Source organism: Engystomops pustulosus, chromosome 2 (genome assembly GCF_040894005.1).
Source record: "Engystomops pustulosus chromosome 2, aEngPut4.maternal, whole genome shotgun sequence".
Classification (NCBI taxonomy): domain Eukaryota; kingdom Metazoa; phylum Chordata; class Amphibia; order Anura; family Leptodactylidae; genus Engystomops; species Engystomops pustulosus.
In genome coordinates, this window is record NC_092412.1 from 233,453,184 (window position 1) to 233,475,024 (window position 21,841).

The window sequence follows — 21,841 nt, forward strand, 5'->3', positions numbered from 1 at the left end:
ACGAAACTCAATCTCATTGTACTACCAGGTCCTGCCAGCAGGGGTCAGCAGCGACAGAGAACTTCAGAGAACTGATGTTGACGGTGATGAAATTTATCCGAAAATACACTGATCTAATACATATGTATAAAAATAAAAGCGAATGGGACAAAGTGGCAACAGCAAGTACCACCTGTGACTACCTATCTACTGAGGGCATGTGCTGGCGCTACCTATCTACTGGGGGCAAGTATGTGCTGACACTATCTACTGGGAGCCATGTGCTGTGATTACCTTTCTACTGGGGCCTGGGGGCATGTGCTGTGACTACCTATCTACTGGGGCCTGGGGGCATGTGATGGGGCTACTTATCTACTGGGAGGTATTTACTGTGGCTACCTATCTACTATCAGGCATGTGATGGTGCTACCTATCTACTGGTGGGGACATGTGCCGTGATTACCAATATACTGGGGGGAATGTGCTGTGGCTTCCTATCTAATGGGGGGCATGGCCTGTGGCTACCTATGTACTTGGGACCATGTAATGTGGCTACCTATTTACTGGTAAATATGTGGTGTTCCCGGCTCTCTCAGCCAAAAAGGTTCCTGACCCCTGCTATACAGGATACTGTGGGGACACTATTACTATACAGGATACTGTGGGGACACTATCAATATACAGGATAATGTGGTGACATTATCACTATACAGGATACTGTGGTGACACTATCACTATACAGGATACTGTGGGGACACTATCACTATACAGGCTACCGTGGTGACACTATCACTATACAGGATACTGTGGTGACACTATTACTATACGGACTACTGTGGGGACACTATTACTATACAGGATACTGTGGGGACATTATCACTATACAGGATACTGTGGGGACACTATCAATATACAGGATACTGTGGGGACACTATCACTATACAGGATACTGTGGGAACACTATTACTATACAGGATACTGTGGGGACACTATCAATATACAGGATACTGTGGTGACACTATTACTATACAGGCTACTGTGGGGATACTATCACTATACAGGCTACCGTGGTGACACTATCACTATACAGGCTACTGTGGGGACACTATTACTATACGGACTACTGTGGGGACACTATTACTATACAGGATACTGTGGGAACACTATCACTATACAGGATACTGTGGGGACACTATCACTATACAGGCTACTGTGAGGACACTATCACTATACAGGATACTGTGAGGACACTATCACTATACAGGCTACCGTGGTGACACTATCACTATACAGGCTACTGTGGTGACACTATTACTATACGGACTATTGTGGGGACACTATTACTATACAGGATACTGTGGGGACACTATTACTATACAGGATACTGTGGGGACACTATTACTATACAGGATACTGTGGGGACACTATCACTATACAGGATACTGTGGGGACACTATTACTATACAGGATACTGTGGGGACACTATAACTATACAGGATACTGTGAGGACACTATCACTATACAGGATACTGTGAGGACACTATCACTATACAGGCTACTGTGTGGACACTATTACTATACAGGATACTGTGGGGACACTATTACTATACGGACTATTGTGGGGACACTATTACTATACAGGATACTGTGGGGACACTATTATTATACAGGATACTGTGGGGACACTATTACTATACAGGATACTGTGGGGACACTATTACTATACAGGATACTGTGGGGACACTATCACTATACAGGATACTGTGGGGACACTATTACTATACAGGATACTGTGGGGACACTATCACTATACAGGATACTGTGAGGACACTATCACTATACAGGCTACTGTGTGGACACTATTACTATACAGGCTACTGTGGGGACACTATTACTATACGGACTACTGTGAGGACACTATCACTATACAGGCTACTGTGTGGACACTATTACTATACGGACTACTGTGAGGACACTATTACTATACAGGATACTGTGAGGACACTATCACTATACAGGCTACCGTGGTGACACTATCACTATACAGGCTACTGTGGTGACATTATTACTATACGGACTACTGTGGGGACACTATTACTATACAGGATACTGTGGGGACACTATTACTATACAGGATACTGTGGGGACACTATTACTATACAGGATACTGTGGGGACACTATCACTATACAGGATACTGTGTGGACACTATTACTATACAGGATACTGTGTGGACACTATTACTATACAGGATACTGTGAGGACACTATCATTATACAGGATACTGTGAGGACACTATCACTATACAGGCTACTGTGTGGACACTATTACTATACAGGATACTGTGGGGACACTATTACTATACGGACTACTGTGGGGACACTATTACTATACGGACTACTGTGGGGACACTATCACTATACAGGATACTGTGGGGACACTATTACTATACAGGATACTGTGGGGACACTATCACTATACAGGCTACTGTGAGGACACTATCACTATACAGGCTACTGTGGGGACACTATCACTATACAGGCTACTGTGGTGACACTATTACTATATGGACTATTGTGGGGACACTATTACTATACTGGATACTGTGGGGACACTATTACTATACAGGATACTGTGGGGACACTATTACTATACAGGCCACTGTGGGGACACTATCACTATACAGGCTACTGTGGTGACGCTGCTACAATATTGACAATTTTGGGAGCACAGTTACTCTATTGAATACTGTGGTGGTAACATTAAGTTTTTGATTACAGTAGGTGGGCAATGTTACTATAGTTGTTACTCCGGGGCAAAAAAGTGTTCTCTACAGGGGCAGCAGAACAGTATTAGGTTTGTGTTAATAAGGTGCTTAGTGTTGGTTAGTTTTGAAAGATAAATCATAGCTGTCATAGCTGACATAGCAGCCAGGTATAAGGAGAAATAAAAACGCCATCTTTCAGTCACCGGATTTCTTGAAAGTGCTGGCATTACCCAAGGTACCCATGGCATTACCCAAACCGGTACAGTGTAGGGATGTCTGTCTCACTCGGCTTGGTTCTGATCCAGTGTCTATGCTGTAAGCTTGGTACTTGTGCTGTTACCATGTATTCAACTTGGTTTTGGTAACGTATCTATTCAGTAATCTTAGTTCTGTTACTGTATCTATGCAGTAAGCTTGATGTAGCTGTGTAATAAACTTGGTTTTTGTAACATATCTGTGTAGTAATCTTGGTTCCGTTGCTGTATCTATGTAGTCGTTTTGGCTCTGGCTCTATATAGTAATCTTGGTTCCGTTGCTGTATCTATGCAGTAGCTTTGGCTCTGTATCTATATAGTAAGCTTGGTTCCAGTGTAGTGACCTGGTGTAGTATAAATCTCTGGTGGCTGTGATCTGGAGGCAGATCATGGCCATAAAAATGGTTGCGTGCATGTAGCTGGAGTTGTGATTAGTCACAATTATTGTGTCAGTCAGCATCACTGCGGTTATATTCATGCAGAAACTTGTTTTTCCAGTGGGTCTTTATAGTAAAGTTTCCTGGTGCTGACGTCGCTGTGGTTATAGAATTAGGTGTTGCTGATGCCTAGGGAGACAGTGTTTGTGTTGTCACATCTCCAGGTGGTTGGATACTACAGCTTCAGTCTCTACAAGGGTAAAGAAGGGGTCACGGGATCCCCAATATTGCAGTCATGGAGGTAAATTCAGCATTTGTTACGTTATTTTTGATCTTTTCCTAATTCCACACCCCTGCGCAGCATTCAGCCGCAGCCATCTCCTGACCATACACCTACGTGTGTTCTCAAGCTGTGGCCAGGACCATCGCTGGTAGCAGGGCCGGTTTTAGACAAAGTGGGGCCCTGGGCAAAACCAAAAGTGGGGCCCCAAAATAAAACTATTTTGTGACCAGTCACAGTCAGCAAGAGGCTCCAAATAGTATGGTAAAACAAACTGTAATATGGGAGAATTTTATAGGAGATAGATAAATGATAGGGAGATTTATGGGCAGCATGGTGGCTCCGTGATTAGCACTACAGCCTTGCAGCGCTGGTCAACATCTGCAAAGATTTTGTATGTTCTCTCTGCGTCTGCGTGGGTTTCCTCCGGGTCCTCCAGTTTCCTCCAACACTCCAAAAAATTACTCGTAGGTTGATTAGACTGTGAGGCCCATTGGGGAGAGGGACCGATATTTTCTGAAAGCAGACACTTGCCCCATTTTCAAAATTGCATCAAAGATTTTATAGACATAGGCGCCTTCATGCAATTTTGATTCAAATTGAAACGTTTTATTAAAAATACTTAAAATTTGACTTTGATGGCAAAAAATTTGATCCAAACAGAAAATGTTTACCTTCACATCTCCTAAATGTAATACATGGACATTTGTAGAGTTCACAAATGTGCCCTATTGATATGTTCACATAAATAAATCCACATAATATCATTAACACTGTAATAACTAGATATCTGCTTTTCAGCTAGACATTTTTAGACAGTCACAACCTGCAAAATATATCAATAAAACAGAATAAAAAGTAAAAGCGCCATAAAACCTATAGAATTTTGAAAGCAGAGAACCAGGCGATGCATTTGGCAATTAACATTCAACATTTCCTCTAAAATATGTACAAATCCAGAATACTTTCCTAAAACAGTAAGATGTGAGGAGAGCATACAAACCCCACACCAAAATACTGTATTCACCAAAATATGCAGCAAATGGAACTGCAGAAAATTCACACAGATGTATCATTGTCTGTTCCTTACACAATGGTAACCCAAATAAATAACTATATATCCATAAACCTCTCTAATGAGATAATAAAAGTCACTTTTAGATGTGCACCATTGTATTAGCTGCACAATAACAGAACCCTCCGCGCTTCATAAGAATGAGAGTGAGAACATAGGTGTAAATAATGGAGGATGATGGGAAATAAAAACTTTATTCCAGGACATGTGTGTGTTTTTGGTGTTACATATAACTTTATGGACATGCATAGCTCCCAACCGTCCCGATTTTGACGATGATTTTTATTATTTTAATATGGCTAAAATTTGGGGCGTGGCCAGGGAGTGATTGGGGGTGTGGCTTAGGGGGATCGCTACGCGTGCCGCCATTTTGTCCCTCTTTCGTTTTCACAAATGTTGGGAGGTATGGACATGTTCTGGTCACGGTGTAGTCACATTAAGCGAAGAGGATCGAATGTTCATCGTATCAGTCAATTTTCCCAACAAAAAAAAACAATCACAAAATAAAAGGGAATAAGAGAGAAAGGGCCACATTTATCACTTTTGTGCGTAGTAGTTGCGCCTAAATTCTGGTGCACTGTTTTGCCAGAATTATCACAAGCTACAATCATCTGTGATAAGTATATTTTCTGCCTCTTATTAATCACTTTACTTTAACACAGTTTAGGTGCAATTTTGGCGCAGTTAGAGCGCAATGTTAGATTCAGGCACTTACATGTGATCCTGCTACAAGCTCCTCTCTGCTTCTCCCACATCCTAGAATGAAGATAACACTCACAGCAGCACCCAGGTGTGTGACACCCTGCACCCAGTGACCTCCTCAGCAGTGGCTTCTCCTGGAGGGGATCCCCCAGTGCTGGTCTCCTGCTGCACCCCTGTAATTCTGCACAGTATCCCCCTCAGACACTGTGCAGAATTACATGGGGGATACTTGTCTGTAGTATCTGTAACATTCTCTTCTCTCTTGCTGTGAGCTCAGGATTTTGCAGAATATTTTGTAAATAGAAGGTGATGAACTGTAAATAGAGTCTGCAGCTCCTGTCTGTAATGTATCTAATGTATCTATTATATGTTCTAGTGTCTGGCTGAGCTTTGCTGCTAGAAATGAGCTGTTCTGCAAAGGGGCTCAGTGCTTTCTTCTCAGATAACGCCACCTTCGAGCTGGAGTGTTTTTGCGTCCGTTTTTGCCCCTAAATGAAAAGTCGCAAGTGATGAATATCATTAGGTGCAGCAAAACATCTGGATTGCTAGGATAAATGAGGGAAAGCTGGTTATTTTTGCTGTGCAGCTAGTTTGGCGTTTGGTCGCAAAATGGCACAAAAACGGTGCGCCTGAATGAAAAGGCGCAAAAACAACAGAAAGAAACGATTGATACATGTGGCCATGTGGCCCAGTTTGTTCTTAGATAGTTCTGCATAGAGAAGGGTTAAAACCATGAATATTAGTTGATATTTTCCCTTCTCAAAATGTAGTAACATATAAAGTGAATATTTCCATTATCTGTGAGGTGCAGCAGCTCCTGTGTGCAGCAAATGCTCCCTGCAGCCTGATGGCTAAGAATCTGGATTGGGGGGGGGGGGGGTTAATTTCAGGGGGCTGTATCTCTGGCTCTGTGACACATAGAACCTTACTTCTTTTTTCTATGAAAGAAGAGAGTCTCCTCTTTTATATGAATCTAAATTTGTGTTTCTAAAATTTAGAAAAATAGAGATATTAACTGTTGACCGTTGGGAGTGGTTTTTATATATAAAAATGGCACCTGATATTCTCACTTTAAACCTGAATATCTCTGGATCCATAGCACCTAGAAACACAATTCAAGATCAATTTCAAAGAAGAGAATCTCCCCTTTCTCCCAGGGGCCCTGGGAAATTGCCACCTTTGCCTACCCATAGCGCCGGCCCTGGCTGGTAGTGTATATCCACAAGAGCAAAGGGATCACACATGCTGAAATCCATCAGCCCAACCTCAATCTTCTGGACAATTGCCATGGGGGGAGAGTCAAAAGAACCAAAAATCATTACATATTGAGTCATTATGGGGGAGATTTAACTGAAGCGTTGGAGAGCAGAACGGTTCTAGTTACTCATGACAACCAATCAGAGCTCAGCTTTTATTTTGCCACAGCTGTTTATACAATGAAGGCTGAGCTCTGATTGGTTGCCATGGGTAACTAGAACAGTTTTACCTCAGACATTTCTGATAAATCTCCCCTGTACTGCCAGTTCAGCCTAATACCTTGTCTTAATGTCTTAATCTAGGCTTCAGCTGCAATAATAGAACCAGTCCATGAATAGATATGGCGTAGTTTCTGGATTAAAACCGAAAAAGCTTATTACATTCCCGTAGGAATAGAAACTAGAATATATAAAAAAAAAAAAAATGCCTATAATCTCTGTTACTTAAATTCAACAGTTTCTTTGTCATCTTTGAACGAGCCGGCACAAAGAGCCGACTCCTTCGCATGAACGACAGGAGACAGCTTCCCTCAGTGAGCCGATGGCTCACTTAACCCCGCCGCTAAGCAGCTCACCCCCGCCCCCTTTAACCCGATAATATCAAGTTAAAAGCGGAGTAATATGTGGTTACTGGCTGGACTGAGGCTCCCAATTATATATTTAATAGGGAGCCGTTCAGGAGCCAGCTCACTAACAAGAGACGGACTTCCAATTACTACTGACAAGTCCTGGAGTCCATCCTATAAACAAATATACAAACTCTACGGACTCCTGGGAGGGGAGGAGCTGCTGCTCCCTGCTCACAGAGGAGGGGGTCATGTGACATTGCTCTCTCTGTGTATGTAGCAGAGCTTGATGTGTTCCAAGACTGTGGATGCAGATATCTCATGCACAGAATAGTGAGGTACAAGATCTCCTCTGTTCCCCATCACTCCCTCCAACCCAGGCTGTTATTCTACAGAACTGTCTCTGTCTGCACCCTATTCTGCTGCTGCTCCCCCTCCCCAACCTTGTCATCAGCAGTATCAGCACTGTGCAGATAAGCTATTAACCCTTAGTGCTCACAAAGCACAGGCTATACACTGCATGTCCTTATGATTTCTACCACTTATTACATCTCCTCTGCTCCTCCATGTGATGGAAGCTGCCAGGCAGTCACCATATACATCCTGTATGCACTGTACATGTCCCCTGCTCCTCCATGTGATGGAAGCTGCCAGGCTATCACCATATACATCCTGTATGTACTGTACATGTCCCCTGCTCCTCCATGTGATGGAAGCTGCCAGGCAGTCACCATATACATCCTGTATGCACTGTACATGTCCCCTGCTCCTCCATGTGATGGAAGCTTCCAGGCTATCACCATATACATCCTGTATGTTCTGTACATGTCCCCTGCTCCTCCATGTGATGGAAGCCGTCAGGCTGTCACCATATACATCCTGTATGTACTGTACATGTCCCCTGCTCCTCCATGTGATGGAAGCTGCCAACTGTCACCATATACATCCTGTATGTACTGTACATGTCCCCTGCTCCTCCATGTGATGGAAGCTGCCAGGCTGTCACCATATACATCCTGTATGCGCTGTACTGTTCCCTGCTCCTCAATGTGATGGAAGCTGCCAGGCTGTCACCATATACATTCTGTATGTGCTGTACATGTCCCCTACTCCTCCGTGTGATGGAAGCTGCCAGGCTGTCACCATATACATCCTGTATGTACTGTACATGTCCCCTGCTCCTCCATGTGATGGAAGCTGCCAGGCTGTCACCATATACATCCTGTATGTACTGTACATGTCCCCTGCTCCTCCATGTGATGGAAGCTGCCAGGCTGTCACCATATACATCCTGTATGTACTGTACATGTCCCCTGCTCCTCCATGTGATGGAAGCTGCCAGGCTGTCACCATATACATCCTGTATGTGCTGTACATGTCCCCTACTCCTCCATGTGATGGAAGCTGCCAGGCTGTCACCATATACATCCTGTATGCGCTGTACTGTTCCCTGCTCCTCAATGTGATGGAAGCTGCCAGGCTGTCACCATATACATCCTGTATGTACTGTACATGTCCCCTACTCCTCCATGTGATGGAAGCTGCCAGGCTGTCACCATATACATCCTGTATGCACTGTACATGTCCCCTGCTCCTCCATGTGATGGAAGCTGCCAGGCTGTCACCATATACATCCTGTATGTACTGTACATGTCCCCTGCTCCTCCATGTGATGGAAGCTGCCAGGCTGTCACCATATACATCCTGTATGTACTGTACATGTCCCCTACTCCTCCATGTGATGGAAGCTGCCAGGCTGTCACCATATACATCCTGTATGTACTGTACATGTCCCCTGCTCCTCCATGTGATGGAAGCTGCCAGGCTGTCACCATATACATCCTGTATGTACTGTACATGTCCCCTGCTCCTCCATGTGATGGAAGCTGCCAGGCTGTCACCATATACATCCTGTATGTACTGTACATGTCCCCTGCTCCTCCATGTGATAGAAGCTGCCAGGCTGTCACCCTATACATCCTGTATGTACTGTACATGTCGGCTGCTCCTCCATGTGATGGAAGCTGCCAGGCTGTCACCATATACATCCTGTATCTGAACTGTGCAGTGTTCCGTGGATTTACATTTGGGAAACTAAATTTAATGCCAAGTTACTTTGGAAGAGAACACAAGGCATCATGGGATCTGTGGGCAAGCTAACTGGCCTCAGCCTGAGGGCATAGACTGACAGACATTTGCCCCCGCCCACTTCACCTCTGGTGAGAAAGATTCTTGTCAAACACTATCAGAACAGAAAATGGCATAATTTTGGAGAGAAATGGGCGAGCATTATAAGTTATAAATCATTATAACTTTACAGTTACGCTAAATGGACTCTGGTGGGCATTTCCAGAGCTCCTCAGTGCTGTAGCCTCATTGTGCCGAGCAAGCCTCCCCTCCCCCTGAACTTCCTGCTGCTGTTACACAGGCAGCGGAAGGAGGGATAGAGCAGATGGTTGGGTTAGACACCTTCTGCTCATTGTAACAGAATCTACAGCACGGAGGTAACACCCACAGACCCTTCAGGCTCATTAGCATAAATTTTAAAAGTTGGTTTTAGGAGTAGGAGGCGGGGATAACAAGTTGTAAAGCACAAAATGGTAAATGGTAATGTAGTTTTTTTCTTTAATATACAACACCACCGTTTTGGTGGTGGAAAGAAAGGATTATATAAGGTCACCAGGATATGAAGGTGTAAAAAAGGTAACATCCGGGAGCTCCTTGCTCTATTAATACACAACTCGCGATACAACAACTCGGAGAATAATAGTCTAAGAAATATCAGATTAATTTATTATATTTTATGGTCAGCACAGAGCTGATAAGTGCAAAGGGGTTTGGCCACTTTTCAACAAGTCTCTTCCATTGGACAGGTCTCTGCCTCCTTTCAGAGCTTCAACCTTTTCCTGTTGTCACCCTGCTGTCCTCTGCATATACACACAACTTTGTCTCACTTCTCCAGGTCATCCTCATGGTGTAACCCACTAGGTTTTTCTTCTCACAGTCCGTCCTCACTGACAGAGAGAGAGAGGGGAGAGCAGGAGGAGTCATAATCTCCTGCTACAGATCCTCCTATTCATCAGTGCACAGACATGCAAACATAGATCCACAGAGAGTTTGCAGAGAGCACTAAAGTAAGTAGCAGGAGTGCTGAATCAATTGATGAACATTCAGGAATTATTATTAAGGCAATAAAAGCTCATGTTACAGAACTGCCAATCTCTTTAAGCATGAAATCACAGCAGCCTCCATGGGCGATTGGGGAGAGGTACAAGTCCATGGGGGCATGCTGTGAGTTCATGTGATGAAATACATGAATGGGGTACAGCCTGCAAATGTAAAAGGAGCTTGGATGACATCACCCTGGTATCATGACATTAAGTGCTGAATTTCGAGAAGGAGAAATTGAACAAAAAGGAAGAGCTAATGGACACCCCCCTTCAACTTGCTCTAGATCTGGCTATATGCTAGGTAAGATTACAAAGTTGATTTTATGGGGATGGGAGGTTAACAATTTTTAGCCAAGAGAAGTGTGTCAGTTAATAGGGCTCTATGGGAACGTGCCACTAGCTGTATTTGTAAAAAGTTGGTGACAGGTTCCCTTTAAGGAATAAATCAAATCGAGATCTGTTTAGAAAATAAAATACAATGCACAAAATGCTGAAATATCACAATTTTGTTTAATAAAACAAACTGCAACAATAATTACTGTAATCTTATAGATTATATTAAAAATAATAAGCAGATTATTAATATAATCACACGTCTGTGATATATTTTCTTTTACCAAACCATTAAAACTGGTAGGAATAATAAATCATAAATTAAGTGTTGGCCAATATTTCTCACGGTGGACATGTATCCTCTGTCCACAGAATAGGTGATGCGCTTATGATCACTGGGGGTCCGGGGACTCCCCTATAACAGTATGAGGGGCCCTGGTGTGACTTAGGGGATAGTGCACCTGTTGTTATGGGACCGGCAGAGAAGTATACACTCCAATGGAAGAGAGTCCAGTGGGAGGAGTTTCTTTGAATAAGCTTTATATTCGTAGGAACTAAAATGGGAGAAGAGGAGACACTTTTTTTTTTTTTTTTTTTTAACTGATCTAGAAGAATTTTGCAAAAATTTTCCCCGTTGAGCAATCTTCTAAGTGAAATTCAGGCGCCAGCAGAGGTCATAGAGGGGTACGTAGGGCTTCAGCTATAGTACAACTCCAGGTCTTTGCCCTGTAAGGTGATCGCAGGCAATCGCTGGGACTCCTCGTAGGTTAATGTGTTCTGTCCAACAATTTTTAGATTTACGTTCTTAATCTTCCAGGTCTTACTCACTGGACACCTGACCAACCCAAAAATCTCTTCAAATATTCCTAGGCAGACGTTGTCTCTAAGGATGGTCCCGGCCACCGCCACCACCACCAGTCCATGAGGGGAGGGCACGCATTTTAACCCTTGGCTATTCACATTAGGGTTGAATATGAGTCTCTCGTCTCGTGTGAGTGCCAGAAGGCGCAGACTTGCCATCTGAGAGCCGATGTGTTCCTCCACCGCCTGCTCGGCCGCTCTGTACGCCAGCTTCAGTACCGCGTTCTCCCAGAAGTGCTGCGGCCCCCAGTCGCCCTTCTCCTGCCCCAGGGATGAATTCTGGGAATTCAACAGAGGATAAAACCAACTGCAAAACTGTTCCCCGAGCAGCTGACAATTCAGAGACTCCGGTTCCGGATTTTCTTTTTCAATCTGAAAAATAAATAAAGTAATAAATCAATGAAGTATCAGAGGCATCTGCATAACTCTATGCATTCATTCTCCAGACATAGAGGTGGCCTCAGAATGGTGGGTGCTAGAGGTGACTACACACATTTATGGTATACAATGTGATGAGGACACCTAGGATTGTGACAGCCTCCACATACATATCCACATCTTATTTCCCCCGTCCCAGAGCTCTTCTTGCAAGTATGTTTTGCACCCAATTTGTCTCTGCCTTTAATAAGGCCCAAACAAAAGCCTTCGTCACACGGAAAACTCCCGCAAAAATTACACAATCACCCAAATGCGCTCAATCATGCAGTGGACCCAACAGCATGTCTGCATACAATAGCTATTCTTCACTTGTGTATCATCTGATCTATATGATCTGGGTCTAAAAGTGACTTGTCTCATGCAAAACATGACTCTTAGCTCATTTGCATAGGGCTCTGGAGGGGATTTAAAAAAAAAATAAAATAAAAAAAATTATTATTATTATTTAAATGGGTGAGATTTCACATAATAGAGTAAATACTAGAAAAAAACATTTTATACCCTACTGCCTAAGGGGGGAGGGGGTTAGTAGTTTAGCAGGATAAAGGTTGGGGACAGGTATAAAGGGCACCTGTCATCAGGAGCCCTTTTTCTGCCTCCCCCATGTACCCATAGAGAATTGTGTGAACATTGCCAAATAGTTTTTATAGTAAAATGGTGTCACTAGTCCCATGGGAGTGGCCAGTGAGGAGTAGTTGATACAGAAAGTATATTGGAAATTTGTATAACTTTTCAAACAATATCCATTACTTGCTGAAATGGGAACATCCCTTTAAATATTCACAGAATGGGCAAGTATCCGATCACTGAGACACTAACGTTCATGAGAGTGGAGCTCCATTGTGTGACCTATTAATGGAGTGGTGCTCAAGCACACAAGCTTTTTGTCCACTTTCAGCAAATAATTGATTTGGTTTCTGTAAAAGTTTTACAAATATCCAATATACTTTCCTTGAACCACTCTGCTTGCTGTCACTCAACAGGAAGCTTTATTTTTTACTTCCTGTGGATAGCAGCCGGTCCCTGGTCATGTGTTGTCACACAGATGCACGGCTCGTTATGTCCCTGGTCATGTGATGTAGTCGACAATTTCGTGGTCTAGATCTCGACTGGGTCCTCAAAATACAGACAACTTTTTACAAAAAAGGCCTAACGGGCCCCACTAGAACCCATTGGTCAAGAGAAATTATTTTTTTGAATATAAAAATACAATTTTATTGAGATGCATTAAAAATAAGAAGTTTAGTAAACGTAGCACTATCGAAGGTGGTTAAAAATCTACAATCAGTAGAGGCCTAAATACAAATGTATTTTTTGAAAACAAGTATTTGTGGCTTGAGTGTTTAGTGTGTCCTTGATTATTCTATCATTTGTATCCACTGGGTTGGCGGTAAGAGTGGAATGGTGACAGTGAGGAAACAAATCTGCCAATACACTCGACGTTTGGATGGACCCTTATGCTTTTCAGACACTAGGTGTCACTGGTAGGCTGTAACCACAGCTCTTTAGTGTAGTACTATGTATTGTTTTAAACGAGTCTTGTTAGGACCTTAACGCTGTGTATGTGTTCATCCAGTCGGGATGATTAATAAATATACTTTGATGTGTCTATACATAGCAGCACCACACCACTCTTGATTGTTAACACACTGCCATTGGTTCACATGTATGTGAAGGGACGATTGCAGATCTCCCTTGTTCACACTCACTTACACACACACACTTTTTTTGCCATCTGACTAGACTGTCTATAATTATAAGGCTCTCTGACTGCTAAATAAAAAAAAACAACAAACACTACAGCCCCCCCGACATGTTTCGCCACCTTAGTGGCGTCCTCAGGGGTGCCGGGGCTAAGTGTGAGTGCAGATTGTGGAATGATTAGCAGATATAACCTCTGTTTTGGGCTGTCTTAAGTGACGTCAGATCCCTTTCAGAGGAGGCTTTCGATTATTCGTTAGGGAACTGACAGAGGAACTACCCACCTATATTCCATTGGTCCACTTTTCTATCGCTCTAGAAGATATGCGCATGTGGACGGACTTTAAAGTCTCGATCGCTATATTCGAATCAGTGCGGCTGCGCGGGGTGTTAGAAAATTTCTCCGATAGTTACGGAGGGAGTTTGGCGCATGCGCCAGAAGAGTGTACGCGCGAAGGAGACTACTGCGCGCGCGCGCCGGGAAATGGCGCACGCGCACTAGCTCTCATCGTTCAGGTGCCCAGGTAACCAGTGAGCGCATGCGTCCGAGAGGCTCTGGAGTTGTGGCTGGCTTGGTATCTGCGCAGGCGTGCGGACTTAGGGAAAATTTGTCTGTATTTTAAAGGTAGAGATGGATGACTTAAAGGTGAGTAAAGGTGAGTATATACTCTGCTGTTTCTATTCGATTAAAATCGTAATATATTCCATCTGTCTGCCATAAACATATAGTGCTCAATGTGTCAGTATCGATCCTGAAACTTTAAAAGTATCACTATGTTTTATGTTTTGTTCATTTCTGAGGAACGACCTTATGTATACCCGAATCTTAGGGAAAGAATTTATAATGATCAGACTGTGGGTTGGGGTGCTGTTACTGACTCGTTTAGAGGAATGCTGAGAACGTGAAGCCCTCGTTTAGACCGTTGGGACTCATACTCTCCAAACGGTCTATCCACCGGGCCTCTAGTTGTAAGAGTTTCTTGTCAATGTTGCCCTTTCGAGGGCCTAGAGTGAGTTGGTCTATGGCCCAGAATTTTAAATGGTCCATCCTGCCCTCATGAGATGACCTAACGTGTCTTGCCAATGACGTATCCTTGTCCGTTCGGACTGAACTCAAATGGGAGGATATGCGTCTCCTAAGCTCCTGAACCGTTTTTCCAACGTAAATTTTTGGACACGCACATTGTGCAATGTATATAACACAAGTGCTTTTGCAGTTCATAAATTTACGAATCGTGTAAATCCTTCCATTTGTTTCAAATGGTTTAGTTTTTGGCATATATCTGCAAAAAGTGCAATTTCCACATGGGAAAGAGCCAGTGATGGGTGATGACAACCAGGTCTTCTTCGCTGGGGTGCTCACATCGAAGTGGCTGTGTACCAGTCTGCCCTTAATATTTCTGCCCCGCCGGTAGGTGATTGAGGGTCCATTATCTATCACTCCACTGAGGTCCGTATCTGCCTGGAGCAAAGGCCAGAACTTGCGCATGATGTTCTTAATGTCCTCTGCATAGGCATCATAGGTGCCGATGCAGCGTACTGTTTTTTTGTTTTCGTTTCTATCTCCTCTGTTTACGAGGGTTTCTCTGTCTGTTGTTTTTGCGCGTTTGTACGCCCGTTTTAGTACTCTTTTGGGGTATCCTCTTGCTTGGAAGCGATTAAAAAATGTATGGCATTCACTCTCAAAATCACTTTCGCTTGAACAGTTCCTTCTAGCTCTTAAATATTGGACGATTGGGATGCCTTGTTTGAGTGGTCCTGGGTGCCAACTATCCCAATTAAGTAGGCTATTAGTGGCCGTGGTTTTTCGGAAGATTTTAAAGCCCAAATCCCCCTTCGAGTCAATATAGACCGTGAGGTCCAGAAAGTTTTTACTTATTGGTTGAAATTCAGGGGTGAACCTCATCCCAATAGGGTTGTGGTTGAGGGCCCCAACGAACCGATTGAAGACGTCCTCATCCCCCTGCCACAGGATGAGGACGTCGTCAATATACCTGCCCCAGAAGAGGATGTGATCTGTAAATAAGGTAAGAGTGTCGCAAAAAACAAAGTTAGCTTCCCACCACCCAAGAAATAAATTGGCATAAGTGGGTGCACAGACGGTGCCCATGGCGGTACCTTTCACCTGATGGTAAAAGGTACCGCCAAACAGAAAATAATTGTGCTTAAGTAAGAAATCCAGTAAGGTGAGAGTAAAGTGATTGTGGTCTTTGAATTGTGTGCCCTTTGTGTCCAAAAAGCTTGTTACCGCACGAAGTCCCAGATCGTGTCTGATGTTCGAATAAAGGCCCTCGACATCTAGACTTGCCAGGTGGGTGCCCGCTGGGACACGTATATCTTGCAATTTAGTGATGAGATCTTTAGTGTCTCTAATGTAAGAGGGAAGTGAAGTGATACCCCAAAAGAGTACTAAAACGGGCGTACAAACGCGCAAAAACAACAGACAGAGAAACCCTCGTAAACAGAGGAGATAGAAACGAAAACAAAAAACAGTACGCTGCATCGGCACCTATGATGCCTATGCAGAGGACATTAAGAACATCATGCGCAAGTTCTGGCCTTTGCTCCAGGCAGATACGGACCTCAGTGGAGTGATAGATAATGGACCCTCAATCACCTACCGGCGGGGCAGAAATATTAAGGGCAGACTGGTACACAGCCACTTCGATGTGAGCACCCCAGCGAAGAAGACCTGGTTGTCATCACCCATCACTGGCTCTTTCCCATGTGGAAATTGCACTTTTTGCAGATATATGCCAAAAACTAAACCATTTGAAACAAATGGAAGGATTTACACGATTCGTAAATTTATGAACTGCAAAAGCACTTGTGTTATATACATTGCACAATGTGCGTGTCCAAAAATTTACGTTGGAAAAACGGTTCAGGAGCTTAGGAGACGAATATCCTCCCATTTGAGTTCAGTCCGAACGGACAAGGATACGTCATTGGCAAGACACGTTAGGTCATCTCATGAGGGCAGGATGGACCATTTAAAATTCTGGGCCATAGACCAACTCACTCTAGGCCCTCGAAAGGGCAACATTGACAAGAAACTCTTACAACTAGAGGCCCGGTGGATAGACCGTTTGGAGAGTATGAGTCCCAACGGTCTAAACGAGGGCTTCACGTTCTCAGCATTCCTCTAAACGAGTCAGTAACAGCACCCCAACCCACAGTCTGATCATTATAAATTCTTTCCCTAAGATTCGGGTATACATAAGGTCGTTCCTCAGAAATGAACAAAACATAAAACATAGTGATACTTTTAAAGTTTCAGGATCGATACTGACACATTGAGCACTATATGTTTATGGCAGACAGATGGAATATATTACGATTTTAATCGAATAGAAACAGCAGAGTATATACTCACCTTTACTCACCTTTAAGTCATCCATCTCTACCTTTAAAATACAGACAAATTTTCCCTAAGTCCGCACGCCTGCGCAGATACCAAGCCAGCCACAACTCCAGAGCCTCTCGGACGCATGCGCTCACTGGTTACCTGGGCACCTGAACGATGAGAGCTAGTGCGCGTGCGCCATTTCCCGGCGCGCGCGCAGTAGTCTCCTTCGCGCGTACACTCTTCTGGCGCATGCGCCAAACTCCCTCCGTAACTATCGGAGAAATTTTCTAACACCCCGCGCAGCCGCACTGATTCGAATATAGCGATCGAGACTTTAAAGTCCGTCCACATGCGCATATCTTCTAGAGCGATAGAAAAGTGGACCAATGGAATATAGGTGGGTAGTTCCTCTGTCAGTTCCCTAACGAATAATCGAAAGCCTCCTCTGAAAGGGATCTGACGTCACTTAAGACAGCCCAAAACAGAGGTTATATCTGCTAATCATTCCACAATCTGCACTCACACTTAGCCCCGGCACCCCTGAGGACGCCACTAAGGTGGCGAAACATGTCGGGGGGGCTGTAGTGTTTGTTGTTTTTTTTTATTTAGCAGTCAGAGAGCCTTATAATTATAGACAGTCTAGTCAGATGGCAAAAAAAGTGTGTGTGTGTAAGTGAGTGTGAACAAGGGAGATCTGCAATCGTCCCTTCACATACATGTGAACCAATGGCAGTGTGTTAACAATCAAGAGTGGTGTGGTGCTGCTATGTATAGACACATCAAAGTATATTTATTAATCATCCCGACTGGATGAACACATACACAGCGTTAAGGTCCTAACAAGACTCGTTTAAAACAATACATAGTACTACACTAAAGAGCTGTGGTTACAGCCTACCAGTGACACCTAGTGTCTGAAAAGCATAAGGGTCCATCCAAACGTCGAGTGTATTGGCAGATTTGTTTCCTCACTGTCACCATTCCACTCTTACCGCCAACCCAGTGGATACAAATGATAGAATAATCAAGGACACACTAAACACTCAAGCCACAAATACTTGTTTTCAAAAAATACATTTGTATTTAGGCCTCTACTGATTGTAGATTTTTAACCACCTTCGATAGTGCTACGTTTACTAAACTTCTTATTTTTAATGCATCTCAATAAAATTGTATTTTTATATTCAAAAAAATAATTTCTCTTGACCAATGGGTTCTAGTGGGGCCGTTAGGCCTTTTTTGTAAAAACCTGGTCATGTGATGTCACACAGATGCACAGCTCGTTGTGTCCCTGGTCATGTGATGTCACACAGGTTCACAGCTTGTTATATCCCTGATCATGTGATGTCCCACATGTTCACAGCTCGTTATATCCCTGGTCATGTGATGTCCCACAGGTTCACAGCTCGTTATATCCCTGATCATGTGATGTCCCACAGGTTCACAGCTCGTTATATCCCTGATCATGTGATGTCCCACAGGTTCACAGCTCGTTATATCCCTGGTAATGTGATGTCCCACAGGTTCACAGCTCGTTATATCCCTGATCATGTGATGTCCCACAGGTTCACAGCTCGTTATATCCCTGGTCATGTGATGTCCCACAGATGCACAGCTCATTATATCCCTGGTCATGTGATGTCCCACAGATGCACAGCTCATTATATCCCTGATCATGTGATCCGCTATGAAGCGGACATACAAAGACCAAGTAACCCACTCACCTTCTGACCAGGAGAAGTTGTACGAGTAACACTTGGACCCCTCCAGTGATCTAGGGCACACTGGATCAGAACACTTTTCTCACTTGTAGGCAGCACTGGGACATTTTCTTCAGCAAGATACTTAAAAATGGCGCTACGATGAACCTTCCTTCTCTTTAGAAGTTCTTCTGCACTTTTACTGTATGTAACAATGGCATCAAATGCCTCTGGAAAGAGAAGGGAGACTAAATTATGACCAAGGAAATGTGGTGGAAAATTCTGGCTACTTGTCAGCAGGTGCAGTCACAGTTTATCTGAAAGTGATCCCATCCGCTGGAGTAACATCCATCTAACTGATATAAGTAAAGAAATCCGATCGCAGCCAATCGCTGGGATTTCTCGCCGGTCAATGCAGTCTGTCCAACGTTTTTTAGATTCACGTTCTTAAAGGGGTTTTCCTACAAAGTAAAGTCAGGCATCATCTATGGGATAGGGTCTAACTTGCTGATCACTGGGGATTTCAGTGCTGAGACCTCCACAGATCTCGAGAACAAGGGGTCGGTGGGAACCCTCGTCGAGCAGATAGCCGAGTATGACGGTTATGCTCCATTTATCTCTATAGAGCTGATGGAAATTGCCAAGCACTGCGCTCACTGATCTCCTTCAGCTCCATAGAGATTAATGGAGCAGAATGATCATGCTCGGCCGTTTGCTCCATAAGTCCGACTGACCCCTCGTTCTCGCAATCTGTGGGGGTCTCCGCAAGTTAGGCCCTAACCCGTAGATAGGGAAAAACCCTTTGATTGTCCAGCTCTTACTCACTGGACATCTGACAAACCCCAAAAATCTCTTCAAATATTCATGGACTTACGGATGCTATATCTTCACTATAGAAACGGTGCTGTCCATATATATATATTTTTTTAAATTTACAAACTTTATTGAACATACAAATTCAAAAGTGGTGATCAGACATCACCACAGAGAAGCCAATGTATAATTAAAGGGGATGGCCACTTTATAAGCAAAATTTAAAAACTAGCCGTAGATTATAGTAATAAGGCCCCCTAATGTCCCAGGGCCATAAATAATAATTTTATGCTTTACCATGATCGGTTCTATATCCCACTGATATCTAGCTCTTAGTATTGAAGAATCTGGGCTCTTTCCGTAAACGGCATCTGGTGGGAGTCACATGACGCTCTCCTTGGGTGCCGTGCGCGTTCATGATTCCCCCTTTAGACGCTTTATTATACTTCTCGGCAGCGGAGGTACAGTGAGCGCTTCTACCCCTGCAGTGAATGGAGAGGAGGACATGCGGCATCTGCAGCCACGTGAAGTGAATGTAGATGGCGGCATGTCCTTCTATCCAGCACAGTCTGAATACAGACAAATGCTCTGGATGGAAGGACATGCCGGCCTCTGCACTGACTGCATGTTCCCGCACACGGCTGCAGATGCCGCATGTCCTCCTCTCCATACACGGCTGGGTCCCTGTGCTGCCAAAAAGTATAATAAAGTGTCTACTGCGCAACTCATGACCGTGCACAGCGCCGCACAAGAGCGTCATGTTACTCCCAGCAGACACCATTTACGGCCAGAGCACCAGATTCTGTATTACTGACAAATAGATTTCTGTGGGATCTAGAACCGATGATGGTAAAGCATAGAATTATTATTATTTATGGCTCTTGGACATTAGAAGGCTTATTACAATAACTTGGGATAGTTTTGAAATGTTGTTTATAAAGTGTCCCACCCCTTTAACAATATATATGAATATAAAGTAATCCGTGTATCCAGTGGCTGCAGGGGGCGCTCTCACCTTCCCGGCTGAACACATGGATGAGGCGGCTGGTGACAGTCTCGGCTACAGAGAACAGGTCCTCGATGTCCAGCTGTGCCAGCAGCCGCCTGCAGCCCTCCTTCTCCCGGGCGCTCAGACCCGCCATAGCCGAGATTCGGCGCCGCCCGGTCACACTTTTGCGCGGACCCCCACTTCCGGTTACGAGATCTGACAGCTAAGAACGAAACTAACCATGGACGAACACACTTCCGCTGACGTCACTGCGTGTCACGTGATCCGCCTTCACTTTTTGCGGCGGGAGGTTTGATTAGAAGGGCGGAGCCCGTGACTGTCCCCTACACCAATCAGCGCCCAGCAGGGGGCGTCACATGACAACAGTCTGTATCCTGGGGATGAGCCATGTACATTGTGAGCTTTGTAAAACGACTTGCCGATAAAATCCATCATGATAAACCTGGGACATTACTCATAGATGCAGGCGCCGTGACTGTGGTAATCTTCTTATATCTGTTATCCATGGCCTCCTTCCTAATAAAATCTTAAAGGCACCGGGGGTGTTACCAGAGGCCCTTTCCATGCTGCAGCTTCACAGGCTGTTATACTGCCTCCACCTGTTCTACATCAGCACGTCCCTTTTCTCTATCTGATGTAATCTCACAAAGTTGGGGGGGAGTGCTCCTGCATAGTGTAACAGTTTGTGCAGCTACAGCACGGAGGGGCTCTGGTACCCCTCTCCCCCCCATTTTTTGGGTGACAGGCAGCCAGAAGAGTAAGGCCACTCTAGTCAGTGTTATGTGCCCAGCTCACATCATCATCGTACTAACCGGAACTAGAACTGGACTGACTGATGCGGGGTTCAGTTCTGATGGATGGGAGTTGGATGCATCGCACTTGTTAGTGTGTAGGCGAGAAGCGCAAAACTGACCCCACTTCTGGGGACAAAACTGTTCATCATAGTTATATATGATACATGGAGTCCCTTCTTCCCTGCAGAGAAGCATCCCCAAAACCGTAATCATGAGGTTATTTTGTGGGGAAGCAGGGACTCTGTGTCATAGATCACTGATGCAAACTGACCGGTCCTTGGTTCTGTGGTTGGTCTGTAAAATCTGTTCAGGGCAAAGTCCAGGAGTCACAGTCCCTCCGTGTTCTCTCTGAACTAAATTGTGATCATTTGGTAGATTTTCAGTGCACTGTATCCTCCCTGCAGTGTTATACAGAGGG

At 44.2% G+C, this 21,841-nt stretch overlaps 1 protein-coding gene across 1 annotated transcript; it reads right to left on the reverse strand.

Moving 5' to 3' along the window:
• Window positions 1-10,916: 10,916 nt before the first annotated feature.
• LOC140119469 (uncharacterized protein C3orf38 homolog) lies at window positions 10,917-20,892 on the reverse strand. The gene is made up of 3 exons (XM_072138530.1): window positions 20,636-20,892; window positions 18,832-19,037; window positions 10,917-11,991 (listed from the first exon to the last, which is right to left on the reverse strand). Exons 1-3 carry the CDS (start codon window positions 20,760-20,762, stop codon window positions 11,455-11,457), a joined length of 870 nt encoding a protein of 289 aa, XP_071994631.1. The 5' UTR covers window positions 20,763-20,892; the 3' UTR covers window positions 10,917-11,454.
• Between the last annotated feature and the right edge of the window lie 949 nt (window positions 20,893-21,841).